Source organism: Camelus bactrianus, chromosome 5 (assembly GCF_048773025.1).
Source record: "Camelus bactrianus isolate YW-2024 breed Bactrian camel chromosome 5, ASM4877302v1, whole genome shotgun sequence".
In the NCBI taxonomy this organism is placed as follows: Eukaryota; Metazoa; Chordata; class Mammalia; order Artiodactyla; family Camelidae; genus Camelus; species Camelus bactrianus.
The window spans coordinates 99,639,619-99,663,197 of NC_133543.1; the positions used below are offsets into that span (position 1 = coordinate 99,639,619).

A 23,579-nucleotide genomic window follows, 5' to 3' on the forward strand; every position below is an offset into this window, starting at 1 on the left:
AACTAAAAATAGAGTTGCCATATGATCCAGCAATCCCACTCCTGGGCATAAATCTGGAAAAGATGAAAACTCTAATTTGAAAAGATACATGAACCCCAATGTTCATAGCAGCACTATTTACAGTAGCCAAGACAAGGAAGCAATCAAAATGTCCATCAACAGATGGATGGATAAAGATGATGTGGTATATTGAGGAATACTTTTCCACCATAAGAAAGAATGAAATAATGCCATTTGCAGCAACATGGAGGGACCTAGAGATAATCATTCTGAGTGAAGTCAGACAGAGAAAGATAAATATTATATGATATCACTTATAAGTAGAATCTAAAGTATGATACAAAAGAACTTTTTTATAAAACACAGATTCACAGACATAGAAAATGAATTTATGGTTACCAAAGGGGAAAAGGGGGAAAGGATAAACTAGGAGTTTGGGATTAACAGATACACATCACTATATTTAAAATAGATAAACAACAAGGACCTACTATAGAGCAGAGGGAACTACATTCAGTATCTTTAATTATCTATAATGGAAAAGAGTCTGAAAAGAATATGTATATATGTAAAACTGAATCAGTTTGCTGTACACCTGAAACTAACACAATATTGTAAACCACCTATAGTTTAACTGAAAAAAAAAGAAAGAATGTAATTTGAGTAGCTGAGAAGGAATTCTAGCCAGTTAAACTATTGTTGCCTATGAGAGACCTAATAAAGTTCAGCCCTCTTTATCTCTAAATGTAAACTTCCGGCTGCCTCTGGCTGACTGTCAGCTATAATCATGTGGCCTAATGAAACATTAACTTGGTGTGCAGTTTGGCTCTTGCGTTGTGTAAGCGGGAGAGGGCAAACCTCCGGCAGATGACAGTTTTGGTAGGAACAGCAGGGGCACCATGACAACGGGGTCCTGGGATCCACGTCTGCTTGTCCTGGGACTGCTGCTGTGGGCGCTTGGCCCCGCCACGTCCCAGGGCGGGAAGCTGCTGGTGGTCCCAGTAGATGGCAGTCATTGGCTGAGCTTGGTCAGGGTCGTCCAGGAGCTGCAGCAGAGGGGACATGACATAGTGGTCATAGCACCTGATGCCTCCACGCACATTAAAGAAGGAGCATCTTACACCTTGAGGAAGTACCCCGTGCCATTCCAGAGGGAGGAACTGGAAAAGACTTTCATCACACTCGGGCGTAATGTTTTTGAGAATGATCCTTTCCTGCAGCGTGTGATCAAAATGTACCAGAAAGTCAAAGAGGATTCCGCTCTGCTCTTGTCTGCCTGCTCCCATCTGCTGCACAACAAGGAGCTGATGGCCTCCCTGGCAGCGAGCAGCTTTGACGTCGTGTTGACAGACCCTTTCCTTCCCTGCGGCCCCATCGTGGCCCAGTACTTGGCTCTACCTACTGTGTTCTTCTTGAATGGACTGCCCTGCAGCCTGGACTCTCTGGGTACCCAGTGCCCAAACCCACCGTCCTATGTGCCCAGGCCTCTGTCCTCTAACCCAGATCACATGACCTTCCTGCAGCGGGTGAAGAACATGCTCGTTGCCTTGTCAGAGAACCTTCTGTGCAGTGTGGTTTATTCCCCATATGCATCTCTTGCCTCGGAAGTCCTTCAGAAAGACGTGACTGTCCAGGACCTTCTGAAATCTGGGTCTATCTGGCTTCTCAGAAAAGACTTTGTGATTGATTTCCCGAGGCCCATCATGCCCAACATAGTTTTTATTGGTGGGATCAACTGCGCTAGCAAAACCCCACTATCCCAGGTGTGTATCGGAGTGGGAACTTTATATGCCCGTATTCTTGCAGGTGCTGTGGCTAGATGAGTTTGCACAGAGATAAGCTGAATGAGCACGCTGAGATAGATTCAGATGTCCTCTCGTGTTTATGTCTATCTTGCAAGTCTCCTAGTTCTGAGTTGTAATTTATATATCTTTGGCATTATCTCTAAATTATTTCTTTTATCGGACACTTCAGGGAAGTATACTTTGGCAGTTTTATTCTGCGTGCTCCAGTGAAGTGTAATCAATTCGATGCAACACGGGTTAGACGTGTAGGGCGCTGGGTCCAGAGTTCCTCGCGGAGAACAGAATTGTGCAGCATGCACTTTGCCCTTGATTGGGTCAGGCTTACAAGATTCAAGATTGCAGAAATAATTCTTTGATATCTATTGATCCTGGCAGGGCAAATTGCCTTTATGTTCCTGATTAAAAGTCCAGCCTCTAGGTATTCTAAGAGGAAGCTGAATCCTGCAGTTCTATGTCCTCTAATAAGCAGATAACCAGACAGCCAGGTTCTGACACTGGGCAGAAAGTTTTCATGTGTCTCATTCTCTTAAATGCTTATATGTTATTTTTTTTCCCATCCAGAACTGGAGGTATGCAAAAAAGTAAATCTCAACAGAGGTGAGAGAGGGTAGCAAGAGAGGTCCCTTCAAATGGAGCTTTGGGAAGGATTCTCCAAGGAGCTGACATTTCAATGGGTATTCATGTATTTATGTTTCAAGTATTGGTTAAGGATCTGCTGGTAGCCAGCACTTTCCAGGTGCTGATTCTGGCTCCTACTAAGGGGCTATCATCAGCCTTGCAGAGCAATGAATCTTATTTTCATTGTGCCTCCGACATGATTCATATTTTAAATGGTCATGTAATTTTCATAGCAAGGTGAAACTTCGGGCAGCAGGAAGAACAGCAGGTAAGAAAGCAGATGCTGGGTGGATGTCTCCACCCCAGTGCGGCAAAACAGGTTCTTCTTTGTGGGGCTCTGACTACTCCCCTATAAAGTGGAGAGAGATCTCATAAGCTCTCAAAGCTCTCATGGCAATAAGAGTCTGATACCCTACGGCCTGTTGGACCAATCTGTGTCCAAGGGGGTGGTCTGGTGAAGAAAGAAAGCGGTGTTGATTTTCTGAAAGCAAATGTAGAAAACCATTAATGATTCTTTTTTAGATAGGGGAAAAGAAAGAGGTGAAGTATCATCAAACCAGTGAATGTATCCCAGGTCAAAGGAAAGAAAGCTAGCTAGCAAGTCCAAGCTAGGCAGATATTAAAAAGAAATATTTTTGGCATCATTATGAAGAATCCAAGAGAAAGCAATTGTGTTTCATAATCACTTTGAAATTTAAAACTTGGGAGACATGCATTCATAATGGAAATTCCATTTGAAATAGAAAAGTTTATCTAGAAATCTGCATGGACATCGTCAGTTACACTAGCCTTCTCTCTCTTCCTGGGACATTCCAAAATCTCTCCCAGTTCAAGACCCTTGAACATGCTGTTCCCTCTTTCTGAGATGCTGTTCCCTGAATTTGTTAGGTGGCTGTCTTCACGTTTTTCAGGTCAGCTTCAATGTCACTTCCTCAGAGAGTCCTTCTCTCTAAGATAGCATCTTGTGCTGTTTCCTTTGTAGCATGTTGAATACCTTGATCATTTTGTTGGGATAATTGTTTATCGACTGTCTCTTCCATATGTGTGGGGGCAGGGACCCCTTCTGCCAGGCACTGCATCCTTAACACCTGGCAATGGGTCTGCATGTGATTGATGTCCTGTCAGTATCAGCATCTTTGGCGTGTAATAGACACTCACCAAGTGTTTGTTAAATGAACGAATGAAAACAAAAGGGATATGAACTGAGGACTAGTCATCAGATAAATAGTAATCCTCAACAGTTCTTTATACTCTTACAATTACAGAAAGAACATATGTACACATTTTTTGTTGCTTATTTTATTTAAAAAAAGGTAATAAAGTATCCTCATTGCTCACTTATCAATACATCACGAGTATGGCTCCAGTTCTAAATAGTGCATCTATTTTTATCTGCTGCATAATATTTCATGGCACTCACGTGCCACAGGTTACTTGTTAGGCATCTAGCCTATTCTCCTGTGAGGGAACACTGAAGTTTGTACCCCAGGGTATTTTGTTGTTCTTGTTGTTACTTCAAACATTGCCTTAACAAGGATCAAATATTTTGTAGCTTCCTTCCTATTTGTTCTGTTTATTTCTTATTTTTCTTCTTAACTGTTCAACAGCATTTTGGGGGGTCACTTCTGTGAACATGACTTTTTTTTTCCATTTCTGTCTCCAGCTGGTTATCCATTCACTATTCAGCCATCTCACCAAACTTTTGATTTTCACCATTAAAAATCCCCCCAAACCTAGCATGCAGTCATTTTCCAAAAAATCTGAAATTTGTTTCTTCCGTTCTCAGTTCTATACCAAGTCTTTTTGAATTCACTAGACTCTCTAAAAGCAGCTGAATGATTTCGGTAACAGCAAGAATTCATCTTGCTCCTGATTTTAATGGAAATTGATTTTCATTTCATCATTTTGCATTATGTTTGCTATTGCTTTTTGGCAAATAGTCTTTATTTACTTTAGTGATTTCCTTCTTTATTTAGGAAGTTTAATGGGAGAGGCTGCAGAACTGTATCAACTGCGTTTCTTGATACCATATTTTCTCCCCTGTAAATTTGTCTAAGTGGTGAGTTGCAATGACTGTGCGTTGGCTGCTGCCCTGTTTGGTGCAAGCGAGCTTAGGTTTGAGAATGTCTTTGTGAGTTGTACCTGATAATAGCTCTCTTTGTCCTAGTTAAAATGCTTTTAATTTGAAATTCCACTTTCTTGAGATTCATATCACCATTCCTGCGTTGTTTTTGCTTACATTTCCCTAGTGCCTCTTTAGTGCTCCATGGCTTCCAGTTTCTGCTTTCTCACTAAACAACATGGAGTTGATATGATTTAACCTGGTCAGGCAGATTCCATTAATAGGTGAACTTTGCCTGCTTGCACCTAACAACTGATAGACTCGATTACAACTCTTTTTTTTTTTTTTTCAATTGAAGCGCCGTCAGTTACAATGTCAGTTTCTGGTGTGCAGCGCAGTGTCCCAGTCGTGCATGCACATGCATGTATTCATTTTCATACTCTTACAGCTCTTCCAGATTATTTTCATTTTGCTTTGTCATCTTCCCTCTTCTTGACTGTTGCTGGTTTGTTATGTTGCTATTATCTTTTTTCCCCTTTGTTAATTAAAGAAGGCTACTCAGCATGTCCCTTCCGCTGGTGGAGACCACCTTTTTTTTTTTTTTTCCCTTTTCAGTTTTATTAGGTAGAATTATTACAGTTTGACTACACATATACATAACATTGCATATAAATACATATATATATATATAAAATACTGCACTTTTTTTGTTTACACATATGTACTGTTCATTATTTCTAAGAAAAGATTAGAGCTTTAGCTTTTCAAACTTATATAGTTATCAAAGGAATGAAGCCAACCACAGAATAAGAATCAACAGAATGTGGTAATCCAATCATAAATGACGGTCCATCTAAGTTATAAATAATAAGTAGTTAATTTGTGTTCTATTCCCCCTCCTAGATTCCACATATAAGTGATATCATATGGCATTTTCCTTTCTCTTTCCAGCCCACTTAACTTAGAATGATGATCTCCAGGTCTATCCATGTTGCTGCAAATGGCATTATTTTATTCTTTTTTATGGCTGAGTAGTATTCCATTGTATAAATATAACACATCTTCTTTATCCAGTCATCGTTGATGGACATTTTGGTTGTTTCCATGTCTTGGCTATTGTAAATAGTGCTGCTATGAACATTGGAGTGCATGTGTGTTTTTGAATTTTATTTTTCTGGTGGAGACCATCTTGTTCCCAATATTCTTGGTGAAAATCCTGAACTTTTCAAGAATAAAGGTAAAAATCTTCACTTGATAATGAGAGTCCATAGAGAAAGCATAGCCTGGTTCTGGGCATATCTTGGGATGCCTGAAAGAATAAAGGTGCTAGAACAGTACTGAGAGCAAAGGCATGGAACTCAAGAATTCCAAGAGGGAGAGACTATCTTTGTGGACATGTAGAGATTGAGAGATGACATCCATGTTAGGTCTGATGGAAAGAGACAAACTGAAGGTCAGTGAGAACAGACTTGAAGGTAACAAGGAGATGAAAGAGTGGTGACCAGGGAAGCTTGCAATATTTGTTAAGTGGCCCTGAATGGATAGTGGTAAAGTGACATGTTTCCAACATACACAATGTTTAATGAGGCTTCTGGCGGATCAGAAGGCATTTGGGAAGGGAACATCAAATAAAAGTCTGGAACTAGAAATACTAAACTCTCAGCAAAAGTCAGGACTTGTACTAAAGGCCTCCTTGGAGTGAGCAAGAATTTTCACTTCAGAGGTGGCCTCATTTGGGGGAAGGGGATAAGAGGTGGGGGGCTGAGATTTATTTCAGTTATGTTGCTTCACTCTTTGGCCCTTCCAGAGGCTGTGAAGCCAGGGCAAGGTTTAGGAGAAGTTTTGCCAAGTAGGGGCTGGACCTCACCACTATCGAATCCCTTAAGAGCTGGCCTGGAATCTGTACTGACCGTGATAACACACTGCTGTTTGCCCTTCTGTGATCTGTAGGTGAACGTTCATGCCACTTAAACTTCAGCCAAGTGCTGTTAATTAACTCTGGGTGTTTATGGCCTTGTGGCTCCTTTTGTGTTAACCACTTCCTGCTGGTTGCTGAGTGGGTGTGGAAGGCTGTGAAGGAGGGAAATTAGACTTGGCTCTTTCTGGACAAGGTTAAAGTAAGAGTGGGTTTCATGAAGGAGTGGGGGCTTTGGGAAATTTAGGTTAGCTGTTTAGCCTCACTCAGGAGAAGAACTTAAAGGCTTGGAGGTGCGCTGTCTCTCCCCAGGAAAGAGGAGTGCGGTGCAGACCTAGGGAGAAGGACTCTGGGAAAACCATCCTCACGATGTTCTTACCACAAACCAAAGTGCAGCGTGGCGGTGGGGAGGATGATTCTGGCCTCCCTGACCTGTTAGATGAGCTCAGTGGGAAAGGTGGAGACACAGCTGCTGAGAGACAGAGGTCTTGAAGAGGGCCTGAGGCTGGCGGAGGCGGACGAGCTGGTGGCATCGCGTTGGTATTCAGGCTGTATCGGTCATACTCAGAATCAAAACTTGGGAGAGGTCTCTGAAAATCGTGTGTGCTGAACCCTGCCTTGGAGTCTCCTGTCTCATATCCGGGGTCACTAGCATCCTGGTTTTCCCAGGACTGTTTTGGTTTTAACACCAGAAGTCCCAGGAACCCCACTCAGTTCTGGGAAAACACACAACACTAATGCCCTTGGCATTCTTTGGAGACTCTCAGGGAATTAATTAGATCATCAATAACTGACTGTTGGGGGAAAATTGCCCTGTTTATGCCCTGTACTCTTTCCTCTAAGTGCCTGCATGTGTGATCATGCAAGTGTGTGTATGTTTCCTGAAACCTGGAGCACTCTGCATTTGGCTCTGAAGGTTGGCAACAGATCAGGCTGAGCTAAGACTGTTGTCCAGGACTGAATCTAGAAGCTTCCTTACTCTCTTCCCTTGACACAACCACCAGTACGTTCCCATTTCAATACTGCAGTTCCTGATTGAATTATTTTAAGCATCCTTTCAGAGCTTCTGTTTGACAACCACCGGTAAGTCTCTTCCTTATTGCCTTAGGGATGGGCCTTTGCCAGGTTGTAAACTCTAATCTGTATTGACTAGTTGGATCCCTGCCACCTCTGATTCTCACCCCTATACACACAGACATTTTCTAAAATCCCATCTTCTTGCTTCATTCAAGGGAACCACAGATCGCTCATGTTCGAGCAATGGTGAGATTCGTTGTTAACTGGAAAATCACTCACAGTTTACAGCTCAAAACCACCAAAACTCACTCAATTAAAAAGTTACTCCTTGATGAAAAAAGGCGACTTAGTGGCAATGCGGTGTGGTTTGCTAAGGGAAGGACTGAATCAACTCAGCCCCCAGTTTTCTAACAGTGCTGCCTTACTCGCAGCAGGGGAGCAAGCTTGTGTCATCTGCAGAGGGCTGATCATGCAGCCCTCTCTCTGTTCTTCATTCCTTATTCCTTGGGTCATCTGGCCCAGAAGTTCTTCAGAAAGCCCCACTGCCTCATTTTGAGCTTTGTCCTTGGATAGGCAAAGCTGTACTGCCCGTGGGTGGTCTTTGATGGATACCTCCTGGGACAAGGGGGCAGCCTTAGAGCTGAGCAATGGACACACCACTGTAAGGAGTCCGCTTCTGGAACAGGACGTGAGTGCTCTGTGAGGGTCACATGCTGCGTGGTGAAGACACTGTCTATTGCTCCTTCCCACTGAGTGGCTTTGGTAGTCAGGGTACACTCACACACCCTTGACCATCTCTGAACTCCACAGAAGGGGCTCAGATCACTGGGACACACTTGGCAAGGGGTTCTGTCTCCCATTTTGTATCTTTCATACCTAGGGAGGAAGGATTTGCTTTTTAGAGTATGGAACCAGCAAAGAAAGATTGAAGTATATTTCAGTATGTTCTTCTTGCTAAAGCAGGCAAGTTGACTTACCCTCTTTAGAAACTCTTCTCCAGGGAAGGTGGAAAAATGCGTGGTTGACTGGTTAAATTTCAGCACCGAGTTGATGTTAATATGATCTTTAAACATCCAAGTGTGTTGGCTGCCACACGGGGAACTGTGATATCAGCTGGAGGGAAGCAAGAGCTGTTAAAGGATGTTTTGGCTATTTGAGGTTTTTCCTGAATCGTGAGTCTAATCTTTAACACTCTCTGTAGCTTTGTGCTTTGACTCCATTCCTTTTTTTTTCCCAACATAAAAAGAATATTCTAGAAGCTTTGAAAAGTAATACAGATCTTTACTGTAGATTTTCTTAGAGAGGCAGTGCAGGAGCTGTAGAGACCGTAGAAAGCTTTCTGAGATCCTTTTTGGACAACTTTCCTCTCCTCCAATGTTTCCTTTCACAGAATCTGCTGAAAGGCTCTCTCCTCTTTTCACGAAGCCCCTTCATCTTTCCTCCCCGCTTCCCTATTGCATTTGGCTGTCTCCGTCAGCCCCCTCCCAAAAGCCTGCTTTCTTCCAAGACTGTCCCAGCTGCCTGAAGCCCAGGGGAAGTGGATCTGGTCTTACCTCTGATCTCTTTTCTTTTGGAAACTTGGCACATTGCCTGGATTCTGCATCTGAAAGAAGAACCAGAGTGACCCCTCCGTAAGCAGGACGCCTTCCTCCCTTGGGATGGAAGGGTACTGGGGAGGGAGGAGTGGTGTCACACAGGCTGGTATTTTGTGTCTCTACCACACACACTCTTTTAATCACACTCTTAAGAGGAGGATATCTGATCCAGACCTTAATGTATGCAGTCACCAAAGAAATGAGAAAAAACTAACTGGAGATTTCTTTTCTGGTCCTAGGACTTTGAGACCTACATAAATGCTTCTGGAGAACATGGAATCGTGGTTTTCTCTTTGGGCTCCATGGTCTCAGAGATTCCGGAGTACAAAGCTATGGAAATTGCTGATGCTTTGGGCAAAATACCTCAGACAGTAAGAAGATTCTATACGATTTCTTTCTTCCTTCTCAAGAGCTCTGACCCCAGACTTCAGCACCTAAATTAATTCCACTAGTTACGCTTTAGCCTTGGGTCTCCCTGCCACTTCTCAACCATTAATGCAAGTTCTTTTTTGTTTGTTTGTTTGCAATTTCACTCTCAACTGCTCTGCTGAGCCATGGTCCACTTCACCAAGAAGTCTCTTTCTCTCTTAGTGACTCAAAAGTATATTAAGGCAAATTTATTTTAGAAACAAAATGACCAGGATAGTATTTCTTCAGACCGCATAAGAGTAGTTCTCCAAAAAGCTGTGGGTTAGGACACTGGGTTCATTTCTTATATTTCTGCTTTTGTAGTTCTACACCCACTCATTTTATTAAGTAAATATTCCATTGAAGTGCAAAAAGGTGCAAAAGTCATAAATGTACAGCTTGATGCATTTTCACAAATTCACAAAGTGAACACACCCATGGAATCAAGCCTCTGGAGCAAGGCACCGAATGTTAGCCGTCCCCAAAAGCTTTCTTAGTTACCACACCTCCTACCCTTGCCGAGATTATATTCATTCAGAAGACTAGTTACTCTAGTTACTCTAATTTCTAGTAACTAGTTTCTAGTTACTCCAGCAGCAGCCTTATTTTAAAAATCCTATTATGTTCCTCAGCTCTGTTCTTTTGTTTCTGCAAGGTCCTGTGGCGGTACACTGGGACTCCACCACCGAATCTCGCAAAGAATACGAAACTTGTCAAATGGCTGCCTCAAAATGATCTGCTTGGTATGTGAGGAGGATTCGATTGATGTGTACGTCACATCAGGGTTAACTGAAGAAAGTGGCTTAGGCACGGCCGTTCTAAAGGATTGTTCAGCTGGAAAACATCATGGCCAGTGTATCCCACTTTGCTTTTTACTGGGGCATCTCGACCCACGCTTTCTCCTGCGTGTTTCTGCAAGGGCCACCTGTGGATGGCATAGGGTCCTCAGAGTGCTTTCAGAACCTAGATGATGCCAGATTATGAAGCTCAGTGACCTGACTGCTGGCATCCCTCCCTGTTTTGCTTCTCAGGTCACCCCAAGACTCGTGCCTTTATCACACATTCCGGCTCTCACGGTGTCTATGAAGGAATATGCAACGGTGTCCCGATGGTGATGCTGCCCTTGTTTGGTGACCAGATGGACAACGCAAAGCGCATGGAGACCCGGGGAGCTGGAGTGACCTTGAACGTCCTGGAAATGACCTCTGAAGATTTAGAAAAGGCCCTGAAAACTGTCATCAATGACAAAAGGTAAGAGACAAGGTATCAAGGAATATTACTTGTATTTTGGCCATCGCTTTACAATAAATATTCAAATGTGAAAACAAATTAAAATTGAATTTATAAGTAAGATGCTTTTTTTTTTTAATAGAATTTATCACAGAAATGATTTTAAATATTATTTCCCCTGGTGTACTTAAAATTCCAATTTATAAAAAACAATGCCAAAATAATAGATGAGTTCTTGCAGAGAAAGAAGTATTTCATTACAAGAAGCACAATGTCCGTAAGATAAAAACAAACCAGGTGCTTAGAAGTATGGCTTTTCTTACCACTGAAACCTGTGAGAGATTTTGTCCATGGGGGCTTATAAATATATGTGTGTGTGTGTGTGTGTGTGTGTGTGTGTGTGTGTGTGTGTGTGTGCGCGCGCGCGCGCGTGTGTGTGTGTCTCTCTCATGCGATATCACAGACAAAGGCTTATAATAAAAGCTAAGGTAAGTTTGCTCAGGTGTGGCTCTGAAATGATTCAAAGGGCAAAAGCCATCAGATAAAATTATCTCTGCATGAAATTCATTGTACTGCTGTCAACAGCTACTAGTAATAAGTTGATCAAAACCCTATGGGAAGAAGTGACGGCCAGGAGTGAACTTCACCCTGTAATCAGTTATGTGTGTGTGTGTGCATGTACCTGGGTGTGGATGTGGATGTGTCTGTGAAAACCTTCACCCCTTGTTGCTTCATTTTGAAAGAGACATCCATCAGGAGGACAGAAGTGAAAAGACTGGAGTGTGTTCAGATGGGAGGAGACACTACACAGGGAGACACACCAAGTCTGGACATGGGAAAATGGGGGCAACATCATGCTGCTCACATGTGTGTGATGCCAGTGCATAGAAAAGAGTTGCCTCCATCACCCCGGGGTAGAGTGCCCTCAGTGTTGGTAACAACCTGCCCAGAGTGATTGGTGTGGCTCTTACCCATCATTCCAATCAGCCTCTGGCCTCCCAGCTTGTCAGTGTCAGGTCGTGAGGCTCCCATTAGTGGTGTGATTTTGATCTTTTATTCAGTGGGAGGGACAACTACTTATAACTCAAAAATGACTTGGTAGAATTTCTCTGGTACATTACTATTTAAAAAACACTAATCAATCAGCTTACATTATTAACTAACTTCATCTATTCACTTCTGAGCCATCTCTATCTGATTGTGAATCTCCATGTCCCCAACACTGTAAGCTGAGACTGTATCTACATAAAATAAAGAGAAATGGAAAAATTTCCAACATCAGATTATGTAACCAGGCCATAACAGATGCTCAATAAATATTCAATGAATGAATGAAAGTCTAGGAAAATCTACCTTGTTTAAGAGAAGGTTTATACAAAATGAAGATGTTTAACAGGATTTATGGCCAAATATTAACAATACATTATAATAATGTATCTAATAAAATGATGGACATGTTTAAAGACAGCAATGATCATACCTGCTCCTGAATAAGTGTCTTGCTTTTCACTTTCTTCTCTCTTCTCTTTCCCTTTCCTTCTCCTCCTCCTCCTCCTTTTCCTTCTCTTTCTCCTCCTTGTCTTTCTTCTTCTAGTGCATTCATACTAAGGGCTGAAGTGTCTAACCCATTTTGGATTTGGATGTTCTGACTCAGCTATCAACACTGTCCAAAATGAACAGGAATCCATTTTGCTTTAACAGGCTGCATAGACACTGCCTCATGCAAAATTTAGTACCTGGATGGCTTGATGTTTCAACAATTGAATTGAAAGTATGCCACTGTCTTAGAGATGGCCCTTAAAAATGTGTTTTACTTTGGCTAGAGGTGATTGTTTACAATCTCATTGAATGGGAAATCATTAACAATTTCCGACGTGACCTTTTCCTTTATTTCTTTATCTTGTTACCAAAAGACATTATGATCTAATTCCCTAAAAAGAAAAGAAGAAAAGTAGGTAGCAAGTTTCAAATAATTAAAAATTATAATTTCGGCTTCCAATTTTCTTTTTCTTTCTTTTAGAGATAAAGAATATTGTGTGTGTGTGTGTGTGTGTGTGTGTGTGTGTGTGTGTGTGTGTGTGTATGTTTTCTGGTTGTAATAGAAGCTCTGCCAAGTCTGGAAAATCTGGTAGTGTTCCTAACTAGAAGCAAGCATAAAGGGGGACGGTTCACTCCTGTTGGTGTTCCAGGCATTCACACAACTGTCTTCTGTGTTTAGCTATAAGGAAAACATCATGCGCCTCTCCAGTCTTCACAAGGACCGCCCCGTGGAGCCTCTGGACTTGGCTGTGTTCTGGGTGGAGTTTGTGATGAGGCACAAGGGGGCGCCGCACCTGCGCCCTGCAGCCCACGACCTTACGTGGTACCAATACCACTCTTTGGATGTGATTGGCTTCCTCCTGGCCGTCGTACTGACAGTTGTCTTCATCGCCTTTAAGAGCTGTGTCTTTGCCTACAGGAAATGCTTCGGGAAAAAGGGGCGAGCTAAGAAAGCTCACAAATCCAAGGCACACTGAGAAGTGGGTGGGAAATGAAATAGGTTGCAAATTTGCAAACAGATAGAGGCAAGTTAAATTCATGTTCTACTTTTTAAAGAAATACTTTGCCATAAGGTGACATCCCAGAATGTTTTTTAAAAAATAAAAAATGATCTAATGGCTGGTCACACACACAGGCAGAGATATGTGAATATTTTTTCTGCCCTCTCCAATATCTTTAATCTGCACTACACTGTCATCTTTCAAATGATGACTTGCTAAGGAGGCTGGATGGGTTCTTCAATCTGCAATACTTTCCTACTCAGAAATGGGGCCTATTTGAGAGCCACGGCTGCCCGCTCCTCGGGTGACAGTTATAACCTCATCTTCTGGCTTCTCTAGATGGCTGTTACTGACTCTTCAAGAACGGTGTATGATTTCTGAGTTTGGAGGGGAAAGAATAAGGTGTGAAACTGATGGGTGATGTGTCTGAGCAGATAATCATTGCTTGTGCCAAATGAATCTGAATTTGATCAAAGCCCAAAGTACGGTGTCTGGCAAGTATATTTTCTCTGATGTTTCCCATAACTAAAAACACATTAATAAATTCATATAAATTATATTTTAGGTGTTCTTTTTATGGATGTTGTGTTTGTCATTAAACTACATGTTCTTATTCCAAAAGTAATGCATGCTTCTGACAGAAAATTTGAAAAATATGGAGGTGTCACATACACACAAGGAAATTACAATCACCATTAATCATGTTCTCTTGAAGTAAGCACAGTTACTCTTTTGGCAAATACGTATACTGACGAATATATCCAGTGTTTTCTAACATTCTTTCTTCACTTCAGTCTATTGTGAATGCCCTTTCCAGGTCTTTGTATAACACTTCATTTGTTTTTAGTGGCCAAGGAGTATTCTAGTGCATGAATATACCAGGATTGATTTAACCCCCACTTCCGGGTGGATTTACTTTTCTTTTATAAAAAAGACCTCACTGAATATCCTAGTAGCTAAGTCTTTGCACATGCCTGACAATTTCTGTGGGAAGTGCCTTACAAGAAATCAATGGTTGTCTCAGTTTTGGTTCCCTTAAGGTGAGGATTCAAGGCTCCCCCTTCCCTGACCCATGGAGTCACAGTAATGGGCTCCTGGTGGCCATGTTTTCCCTCTACAATCCCTCCCTCACCACTCCTGATTGGACAAGGAGTAGACCTTTGGGAAGTAAAGGAAACCCTGAAGGAAAGTGGGGAGTGATGACCACCAAGGGGGCGGCTCTCTGGGGGTGACAGGAGCCGAGTCCTGCTGGTTGGCTCTGGGAGCCAGTGCAGAAAATACACCAGACTTATCCCACCTGAGAGGCAAGGCCCTTAGGGAGCTGAGCGCTTGTCCCAGGTGGTGTCAATTTCCCCGCACTTCCGGTTGGCCACAAGGGCAGGCAAGGGGATTTAAAATCCAGAGAGAGCCCACAGGAGACAGATGGAGGTGCAGTGCTGGAGGTCCGGCCCCGCGCACTAGAGATAGAACACAGGGGTCTGTGTGGGGCACTGATGCGAGGCTCTCCCGGGCAAAATGTCTGAGATATTCCCAAACTGAGTCCAGAGCTGTTCAGTCAGCACTGAGAGAGCCAGGTTCCCACACCCTCTTCAGTATAAAGGAGTATCTTGGGAAAAAAGCGCATCAGTCTGATTGGCAAAAGTGGGATTTTAAGTTCATTATTATTAAAGGTTGAGTTTTTTTCAAGCTCACGAGCCATTTGTATTTCTTTTTTGGAGACTCTCCTTGCCTGTCTTCCTGTGGGGTGTATTACCCTGAGGATTTGGTAAGAGTGCTCACTGCAGTACTGAGAACACCTTTCTGACATATGCGGTTTTTCTCCCACTTGTTTTTGCCTTTAATTTTGTCCACACCTTTGTTGGTTTCTTTCTTTTTCTGCTTTGTGTTACAGGTAGAAATTTTAAACATGTAAGCTGCAGGAGGTAGATACAGCTCAGTGGTAGAGTGCGTGCCTAGCATGCATGAAGTCCTGGGTTCAGTCCCCAGTACCTCCATTAAATAGATGAATAAAATAAATTATTCCCCCCCCCCAAATAAAAAAAAAATGTGTAGGCTTCAAATTGGAGCTGAGGCTTTCTCCTGACTCCAGCCCCATTTATTCCTTCCCCAGGCAGCTTCTGGAACACAAGCTGTTCACACCAGTTCCCTCCCCACACTGCTGCGCCCGGTGGTGACTCATGGACTATGTCCTCCCTCCTTCAAGGCCCGTCCTGGTCCACTCAGGGACAATCTCCAGCCTCACTGCCCACAGCTCCTTGCTGCTCCTGCCCCTCCCCCCGCCTCCCCCTCATCTCTCTCAGGGAGCCTGAGCTGTTCTAACCTCCCCACTAGTTCATGCTCCTTTGCACCTTTGTGTTTCTAGTCCTTAGGCCCTCTTGTTTACAGGTAAGAGACCCCAACTGGGATATCGTAAACAAAAAAGGGATCTTTTTGTGAGGAGATGGATTCCTAAGGATGCTAGGCTCATGGCCAAGCCTCCAGAGGGGCTGGGCTGAGTGGAGCCTCTCTTGCCCCCTCCCACCCCTGTGCACTCTGGATGCCAGCTTTACCAGTCCTGGCCCTCTCTGCTCCTCAGTCCCCAGAACCCTCAGTCCTGAGAGTCCACAGGGGACTGATAAGATTCTCCCCTACCCAGAGTTTCGAATTCCTGGGAGAAAGAATCTGATTGGTCCGGCTGGATCAGGTGACTACTACTGGCCCAATCAGGAGTGGTGGGGGAGGGATTATCGAGGGAAAACATGGCCATTGGGAGACTGTAACTGTGACTCTGTGGGTCAGGGAAGGGGGAGCCTTGTGACCTGGGGAGATTCCTCCAAAGGTGTGCGCTGCGTGCATCCATGCTTTCCTTGGCCCTTTCATGCATTTAGGCTCTCAGGTTTCTAGAAATACTGCGTTTTCTTATTTTCAGCTCAGTTCCCATAAAGCAGAGGTGGGAAACTCCACTGAGTGACAGACCTTAAGCGTGGCTGAGTTTATGAATTGATTGTATGCAAGTTGTATATTACTGCCACACTCAGAAGAAAAAAGTATTTTCATTTTGGAAAACCAAGCAGAGCCCACTTCATTCTCCTCCATCTCGTCCTCTTCTGTCCTCTCTAGATCATGTGTTCAGGGGCTTCTCCCTTTTTTCCACGGCTTGCCCACTCACCTAGTGTGTAATAAATATAAGGCCCCTTTCTCCACCCCTCCTGCTGGCCACACCTTTCACAATATGACTTTGCAGCTCTTCCTGTCGAGAGGTGGAGACTGTTTCCCCACCCCTCAAGTCCAGACCTCCTTGTGACCTGCCTTGGCTGATAGAATGTGGCAAGGTGATTGGTACAGTTCAAGTCTAGGCCCTGAGAGGCCTTCATGTGTCTGCTCGCTCTCCTGGAAACCTTCCCAGATGCTATGAGAACACCCTGGGCCACCCTGCTGCATGATGAGAGACACGTGTCCTGATCACCCTAGTCTCTTCAGCCAATAGCTAGACAACTGGCAAACATGAGTGTGAGGCCATTCTAGACCATCCAACCCTCATCTAACCCATCAGCTGACCACAGATTCATGAATGACTCCAGTTGTACTTGAGGGACATAGCCCAGATCAACAGAACTACACAGCTGACCCCATAGACTTGTGAACAATAATAATAAACTGTTGTTTTCAGTCACTAAGTTTTGGGGTAGTTTGTTACACAGCAATGACTAACTAGCACATTCACTTCCTGACCCTAAGTCCATGATCTTTCATGTATGGGGTCTTTAGACCCTCAGAGGACAAAAGTGTGTCCTACCCACCTTTATATCCGCCATAACATGGAGAGCCATGCTTAGCTGTGTGTGGCAGGCATGCAGTCAGGGTCTGGGGGAAGGAGCTGCAACCATGTCACTCGAGTAGTCGTTGAAGGAGAAAAGAAGGCCCACAGGGGAGTTGGAGGAGGTGGAGCAGAGGGGACTTTGAAAGAGAGGGCATGTAATAACTGTCTTCTGGTATCTGTTCCATCATGATCAACATGTCTCCAGAGGGCAGACTGAGGAGCGACGCATGGATTTTGTGGGGAAGAAGTGCTGGGTACTATGTAGAGGAATCTGGGTTTCTGCCCCCTCAGGTTCAGTGAAGTAGGAATGGGCTACTGAGGGTTATGAGCTCCCTGGTATGAGAGGTGTCCAAGCAGAGGCTGAGGGGTTGCCTCTTGGCAGTGGACAGACACTGAGTGGGAATTCTAGTTAAGCAGTCCTGGACCTGGGGGACTCTGGGTCTTACTCTGTTGCCCTGTAATGCATAGAGATTCATGATTTTATTGCTCAAACTGTTGATCTGGACTGTCTCTCACAGCTACAAGTGACAAGGAAATCCTTTGGGCCCCACTTTCGGTTCAGGGAAACAGAGTCGCTGCCTTCCTGTCTTTGAAATTCTTTATCGTCTACACTTTCTGCCAGTGGGCCACCCGGCCCCATCCTGCAAGCCTTCCAGGCCTTGGGTAAGGGAAGTCCTCTTCTCAGGACCCCTCTGTCATCCCTGACCCCTCCAGTTGCCCTGATCACACCTCCCCACCCTGGGCTCCTAATCACATCCCCAGGGGACTTGGCTGTGAATCGCCCTTCCCATTTCTCTTCTGCAAACATACCCCACTACACATGTGGGTGACAGAAATGTTGAGTGATCACTTAATGTGGGGTTTTTATCGCAGGACCCACTCCTCAAAGCCCTGGGTTCATTGAGCTCAGGGAGGCAGTTGGATCTCAGAGTTCCAAGGGTCTGGGGCCCAACGGTGATGATTCTAGTGAAAACCTCCAACCCTGCCAGGGGACCCACTTCCCACCAGAGCTGCGACTGAGGAGCCCAAAGCTGTCACTTCTTCATCAGCCCACCCTGCCACCATCCACATGACCATTGATGTATGTCAAGCAGAGAGCGGAGCTTTTTCTTGTAGTGTATTTTTATTCCGTCCAGGAGAGAACTCTGAGTGAAGGTCAGTAGTTGGGTCCTAGACTAGCTCCTTAAAGGATTCCCAGGAGGAAGGGAGCACAGGATGGTGGAAGGCCCTGGGATGGAGTTTGAGAAATTGGGACAGGAGGGAAAAGGATCTGGGTGCTCATGTGGACACCTGTGTTGGTGTTGTCAGCACTTAAGAAGCTGCTGGTGTCAGGAGAGCCCCTTGCAAGGAGCCGTGAGGGCTGCTGGAGCAGATTTCCAGTTAATCATTAGTTTTCAGTGTCTAGACGAGGGGGAGGAAGGGCCCTTCTTAACGAAGTTCGGTCATCTATTGCTGTGTGACAAATCACCTCCACTTAGTGGCTTAGAGCACTTGTTTATAATCTCAGTTTGCATGATTGGATTCTGGGCATGGCTTAGCGGGGTCCTTTGCTCAGGGTCTCACAGGCTGCACTCAAGATGTTGGCCTGGCGCTGCCCTTCCTGGAGCTCTGTCCATTTTCAAGCTCATGTGGTTGTTGGCAGAATCCAGTTCCTTGTGGCTGTAGGACTGAGGCCCTCGGTTCCTGGCCACAGGGCCCCTCCATAGGCAGTTACATCAGGGCTGTTCCATTCTCATGGCCAGCAGGGCAGTCGCTCTCTCCAGTCTGCTAAGATGACGTACTATGATCATGGGAGTGGGTTCTCATCCCCTTTGCCGTATTCTATTGGCTAAAATGTGGGTCTAACCAAGTCATGGGTTCCTCCCACACTCCAGGGAAGTGGGTTACGCAGGGTGGGACTCACTGGGGGTCGTCTTAGGGTGTGTCGACACACCGAGTATTTTACAAATCTTATTATCTCAGAAGAGCTTGAGGGAGAGATGGCGGAAGCAGCAATAGACTCAAATGAGGACCTGCCAGAGGCAACAGAGGACCTGGAACCTCTGGCACCAGAAGACAATGGTAAGAAAGTCACGCCCATCCCTGTACTCCTGCCTCATTTTGGCCACTAACTCCTTGAGGGCAAGTCCCAGCCAAGGTCTCAGTTTCTTCATCTGTTCAGGGGACAGGAAGGTCCCCGTCTGACCGTGCCGCAGGGGGAGCTGCAGCTGGCAGGTGTCAGGGAGACTGGGGTGTAGGAACACCCCCTGTAATGCTCATCTCAGCATCACACCTGCATCACCTTTGTCTCAGGTACCTTCCAACAAGTCACAAACCTCCTCAACATCATGGACGGTGAGTCGGCAAAGACGGATGCTGCTGGGGCAGGTCCTGACATGCGCAAGACGCTGGCCTCGGTTATCATCGCGGAGAAGGCCACCACCGAGCCCTCTGTGGTGGTGAACGTGCTTGCCCGCTGCCTGCAGGTGCCGGAGGTAGGGCCTCCTCACCCTCAGCTCCTCCTCTGAGCCCGGCCTCCTGTGGCTGTTTGCACATCTGTCCACTGCTCCGCAGAAGTTTTCTGACCGTTGTAGGCATGGGGCTAGGTGCTGGGGTCCAGAGGTGGGCAAGACTGGGAGGTACTCACTCCTCAACCAGGTCATTTAAAATGCTGATGAGAGCCATCTAGGAAGCAAAATAGGGTGCGTCCTCTTGGACTTGCAAGAGGGTCAGTGCTGAGTCTGTGGGGGACCCTGACCACTGACCATTTGCCACTTACCTTGCTGAGTGTGCCGGACTGAAAACAGTGAAGAGAGAACAGATTTGCAGTCCACACTGGCAGGGCCAGTTGAATGAGCCTGATGGGTGGAGGGAAGGGGGAGGCGTTGGAGATGGAGGAGTCAATGTCAAAGTCTTGGTCAGTTCAAGGGTGGTGGGTGAATCTGCCCTATGGAGTATTAATCATTCTGAGCCCAATTCCGATGTGTTGGCTTTTTTGCCCCTAACACCACCAAGCAATTCCCTGGTATTAGCTGGGTGTCCTACAATTTAACCCAATTCTGACACTGTCGACCCGGAAATAGTGTCAGATTCCACAGGTTAAGGGCTCAGTTGCATAAGACACTACTCCCCTTGTCCCAGCTTCAGACACCAGCCATAAGTTTGGCCAACTGGCTATAGATTAGAGGTTCCCATGACCCTCTCCTTGGGTTCAACTAATTTGCTAGGGTGGCTCTCAGAACTCAGAGAAACATTTTACTTACCAGATCACCAGTTCATTATAGCAAGATGTAACTCAGGAACACCCAGATGGGGGAGATGCAGAGGGCAAGTGATGTGGGAAAGGGCACGAAGCTTCCATGTCTTTCTGAAGGGACCACTCCACTCTCCCCAGATCTCTGCGTGTTCTACTAACCTAGAAGCTCTCTGAACCCTGTCCTTTTGGGTTTTTATGGAAGCTTCATTATATAGGCTTGGTTAATTAAATCGTTGGTCATTAGCAATCGATTCAGCTTCCAGCCCCTCACCCCTCTGTGGAGGTCAGGGGGGGAGAATGAAATTCCCAGCCCTCTAATCATAATCTAATCAATTGGTTCTCCCGGCAGCCAGCTGCCATAGTTAGGTGTGGACCAAAACTCATCAGCACAGCAAAACACACCTCTATCACTCTCATCACTTAGGAAATTCAAGGATTTTAGGGGGTCTGTGCCAGAAACTGGACGAAGACTAAACATAAGTTTCTTCTTATAAATTCCAGGTATGTCGGAGGAGGACCAGTGGGAGGGAGAAGATGGCGACTTGGTGTGCTCGGGCGGGGCTGGGTGCATCCCAGGCCCCACTGCCCAGGCCAGGATCTTCCCAGCCACCACGCTTGTTTCCCAGATTTCTACTCAGCGCAAAGTCAACATTTACAACATCCTCCAGGAGATCATCCAGCAAGAGGGGCAGCTGGAGGAGCACTGCGTCCAGAGGCTGGTCGCCATTGCCTCCAAGGAGATGAGGGAAATCCCAGAGGTAGTGGAGCCCTGGGCCCCACCGGTGCCTGCCCCCTGCCAACTCAGGGGCTGAGTCTCGGTTGGCAGGGCCTGGGATGCCCAAGGCCTTTGTCCAGTTACCTCTTGGGGCAAGAACTGGTTGAGAGGGTCCGAAGGAGCCCAGTGGGGCTGGAGCAGGTGCAGGGCAGAAGCTGGTGGTGGGACCACACATCCGTCTCCTGTCCCCTGCAGGTGGAGGGCTATATGGAGGCAGAGGTGGCCAGCGATACCCTGGTGGCTCTGTCCCGAAACCACTTCAGCTTGGTGATGTATGAGCTGCAGCACCACCTCAAGCCCCTCAACCTCACGGAGGAATTCGTCATCATCACCCTGGCAAAGCTGGCCAACGGCAACGGTAGGGCATGCAGGGCCTCAGCCCCAGCATCTGGCCTCCTGCCTGGTCTCTGCCCTTGTCCCTGCCCCCTTGCATGTCTGTCTCCTCTTACGTTTCTCCAGCATTCCTTCCCTTCTTCTCTGTGTGTCTCTCTGTCTCAGCTGCTAAGATTCCTTCTCTGTGTTTCCGCCTCTCATTTCTGTGTCTTTCTTCCCCATCACTCCTTCTCCTCCAATTCTCCTTCCCCTCGCCCCCGCTGGCTCCATTCTTCTCCCTTTCTCCCTCCCCCTCTGTCTCTTTACTTCACAGACATGCGCTCAGTGCCTGCTTCAGGCAGGCCTTATGGTGAGTGCTGAGCCACAGGTGAGTAAAACACTGTGAGCAAGTAAACAAGGCTGCAGACAACCATCATACAAGAAGGCAGCCATGGAGAGAACAGCCAGGTGGCTGTTTGACATCATGATGAAGGGAGGGGGCCTCATCTCTGTGGGACCTCACTGAAGTGGCCATACTTCAGCTGTGACCTGAAGGGCCCGGTGGTGATATCTGTGTGAAGGACTGGATGAGAAAGGACGTTCCGCATGGAATGTGCAAAGGCCCAGTGGCAGGAGAAAGCTTGGTTTCTCTGACAACTGAGAGGTCACCATGGCTGGAGTCAGAGAGGAATTGGAGAGCTAGGCAGGGTCTAGTGGGAGTGGTGCAGTCTGGGCTTCATTTGAGGGCGCTGGGAAGCTATTGAAGGATCTCATGCTGCGGAGTCGCCTGATGAAAGCATCCAGGAAGACGATTCTAGCGGTGATGTGAATGAAGAGGTGTGGGTGGTGTGCAAATGTGAAGTGACAGTGACTCAGACTCACTTGGTGAGTGGTGGACTTACGTGAGCAGCAGATGGGGCTCCAGTGAGTGGCCCTGCTGATGGATTGTGTGTAAGAGACACAGGAAAGGAGAAACCAAGAACTCCTAAGTAAACTGGGTGGGTTTACTTCCTGAGAGCGAGAACTTGGGGGTCAGATAAAGACTTTCTTTTGTATGTCTTAGGTTTGCATCCCTTGAGAGATGTCCAAGTTCAGAGGTCAAGGGGGCAATTAGTGTGTGAAGCTGAGTTCAGAGGGCAGATCTGGGCTATGCCTTCCTGCCAGGGCGGCCTCAGAGTTTAGGTGGTGTCCAGAGCCACTGACACCAAGGGAGTGAAAGCGGAGACAGGAGAGGGCCAGCCCCTGGCCAGAGAGGCCCCACGCCTGAGAAGGCATCGGGGGACCAGCAGTGAGATGAGGACCGTGTGGTGTCGTGGGGCCTGTGAGGAGGAGGGGGACTCGGAGGGGCCCAGGGGCCAGTTGTGGCCCGCCCTCCTGGCGTGGCTGGGAAGATGAAACTGGAGGGGGCGGCTTGCTGGGGATGGAGGCCTGGCCGTCAGGAGAGAGATGGGGGGAGAGCCAGTGGAGACTGGAGGGGAGAGGACTAAGGTGGCAGCTGAGGGGGCTCTGGGGGGCAGGGGAGGGCAGGGCTCGTGTGTGCGCCGAGGCCGGAGCCTGGAGGGGGCAGATGAGGGGTGCAACTCAGAGAGGGGGAGGGAATCTGAGGAAGGGGAGTTGGGGGGGCTCAGGGGCGGGGCCTGGAGGCCAGGGTCTGTCTGTCACTCTGTCCTCTTTCTCCTCTCCCCTCCCCCATCTCTGTTTCCCATATCCCTCTACTCTCTTTTCTTCTGTTGCTTGTCCCCTGCTCTCACTTGCTCACTCGCTGTCTCTGTTTTTCATCCCAGGACGTGTGGGACACCCAGAGGGGCTGGGAGGGGTTAAGGAAGCCCGCCCGCTGCCTCCTTGCCCGCTTCCTTCCTCCACTCTTCCTCCTCCTCGTCCTTCCCTACCCTTCCCCTCCCCCTCTCTTTCTCACCCCCTCCCCCTTAGCCTCTTTACCTCCCAGTGACTTCCGTCCACAGAGGGGCTCCCTGGCTCCGGGGCTGGAGGTGTGGGTGGTGGAGCTGTCCCCTCTGCTGACCCTTACCCCTGACTCCCTGCGACCTCTGCCCCTGGCCCACAGTGTTTGAGTTCATGCCATACATGGGCATCACCCTGGCCACCATATTCACCATGCTGAGACTCGCCAGCGAAGCCAAGATGCGTCAGGTCATCTGCGGGGGTACGTGCCCCACTAGGCCTGCAGGTCTGGCCAGTCAGGGTGCTGGGGAGGGGAAGCAGGGTCAGCAGGTGAGATTCCCAGGGGCCGGAGGCCAGGGAAATGTCTCC

The 23,579-nt window shown here is 46.7% G+C and overlaps 2 protein-coding genes across 7 annotated transcripts in view; both read left to right on the top strand.

The window, feature by feature from the left end:
* The window catches only part of LOC105063572 (UDP-glucuronosyltransferase 1A6), a 75,010-nt gene extending 61,261 nt beyond the window's left edge, over positions 1 to 13,749 (top strand). For 2 of the 6 annotated variants that reach the window (XM_045511573.2, XM_045511574.2), the window contains exons 2-5: positions 9,252 to 9,383; positions 10,076 to 10,163; positions 10,452 to 10,671; positions 12,869 to 13,749. In XM_045511573.2, the coding sequence (XP_045367529.1) occupies positions 9,252 to 9,383; positions 10,076 to 10,163; positions 10,452 to 10,671; positions 12,869 to 13,166 (738 nt within the window). In that variant the 3' untranslated portion in view covers positions 13,167 to 13,749. Of the gene's footprint in view, positions 1 to 209; positions 1,764 to 9,251; positions 9,384 to 10,075; positions 10,164 to 10,451; positions 10,676 to 12,868 lie in introns of those variants that run through there. The other 4 variants (XM_074364521.1, XM_010948164.3, XM_074364520.1 and 1 more) reach the window with 4 other exon arrangements.
* Positions 13,750 to 18,384: 4,635 nt separating this feature from the next.
* The window catches only part of MROH2A (maestro heat like repeat family member 2A), a 44,135-nt gene continuing 38,940 nt past the window's right edge, over positions 18,385 to 23,579 (top strand). The window contains exons 1-5 of the mRNA XM_045511571.2: positions 18,385 to 19,050; positions 19,282 to 19,463; positions 20,851 to 20,982; positions 21,195 to 21,357; positions 23,374 to 23,472. Coding sequence (XP_045367527.2) covers positions 18,969 to 19,050; positions 19,282 to 19,463; positions 20,851 to 20,982; positions 21,195 to 21,357; positions 23,374 to 23,472 — 658 coding nt within the window. The 5' untranslated portion in view covers positions 18,385 to 18,968. The remainder of the gene's footprint in view (positions 19,051 to 19,281; positions 19,464 to 20,850; positions 20,983 to 21,194; positions 21,358 to 23,373; positions 23,473 to 23,579) is intronic.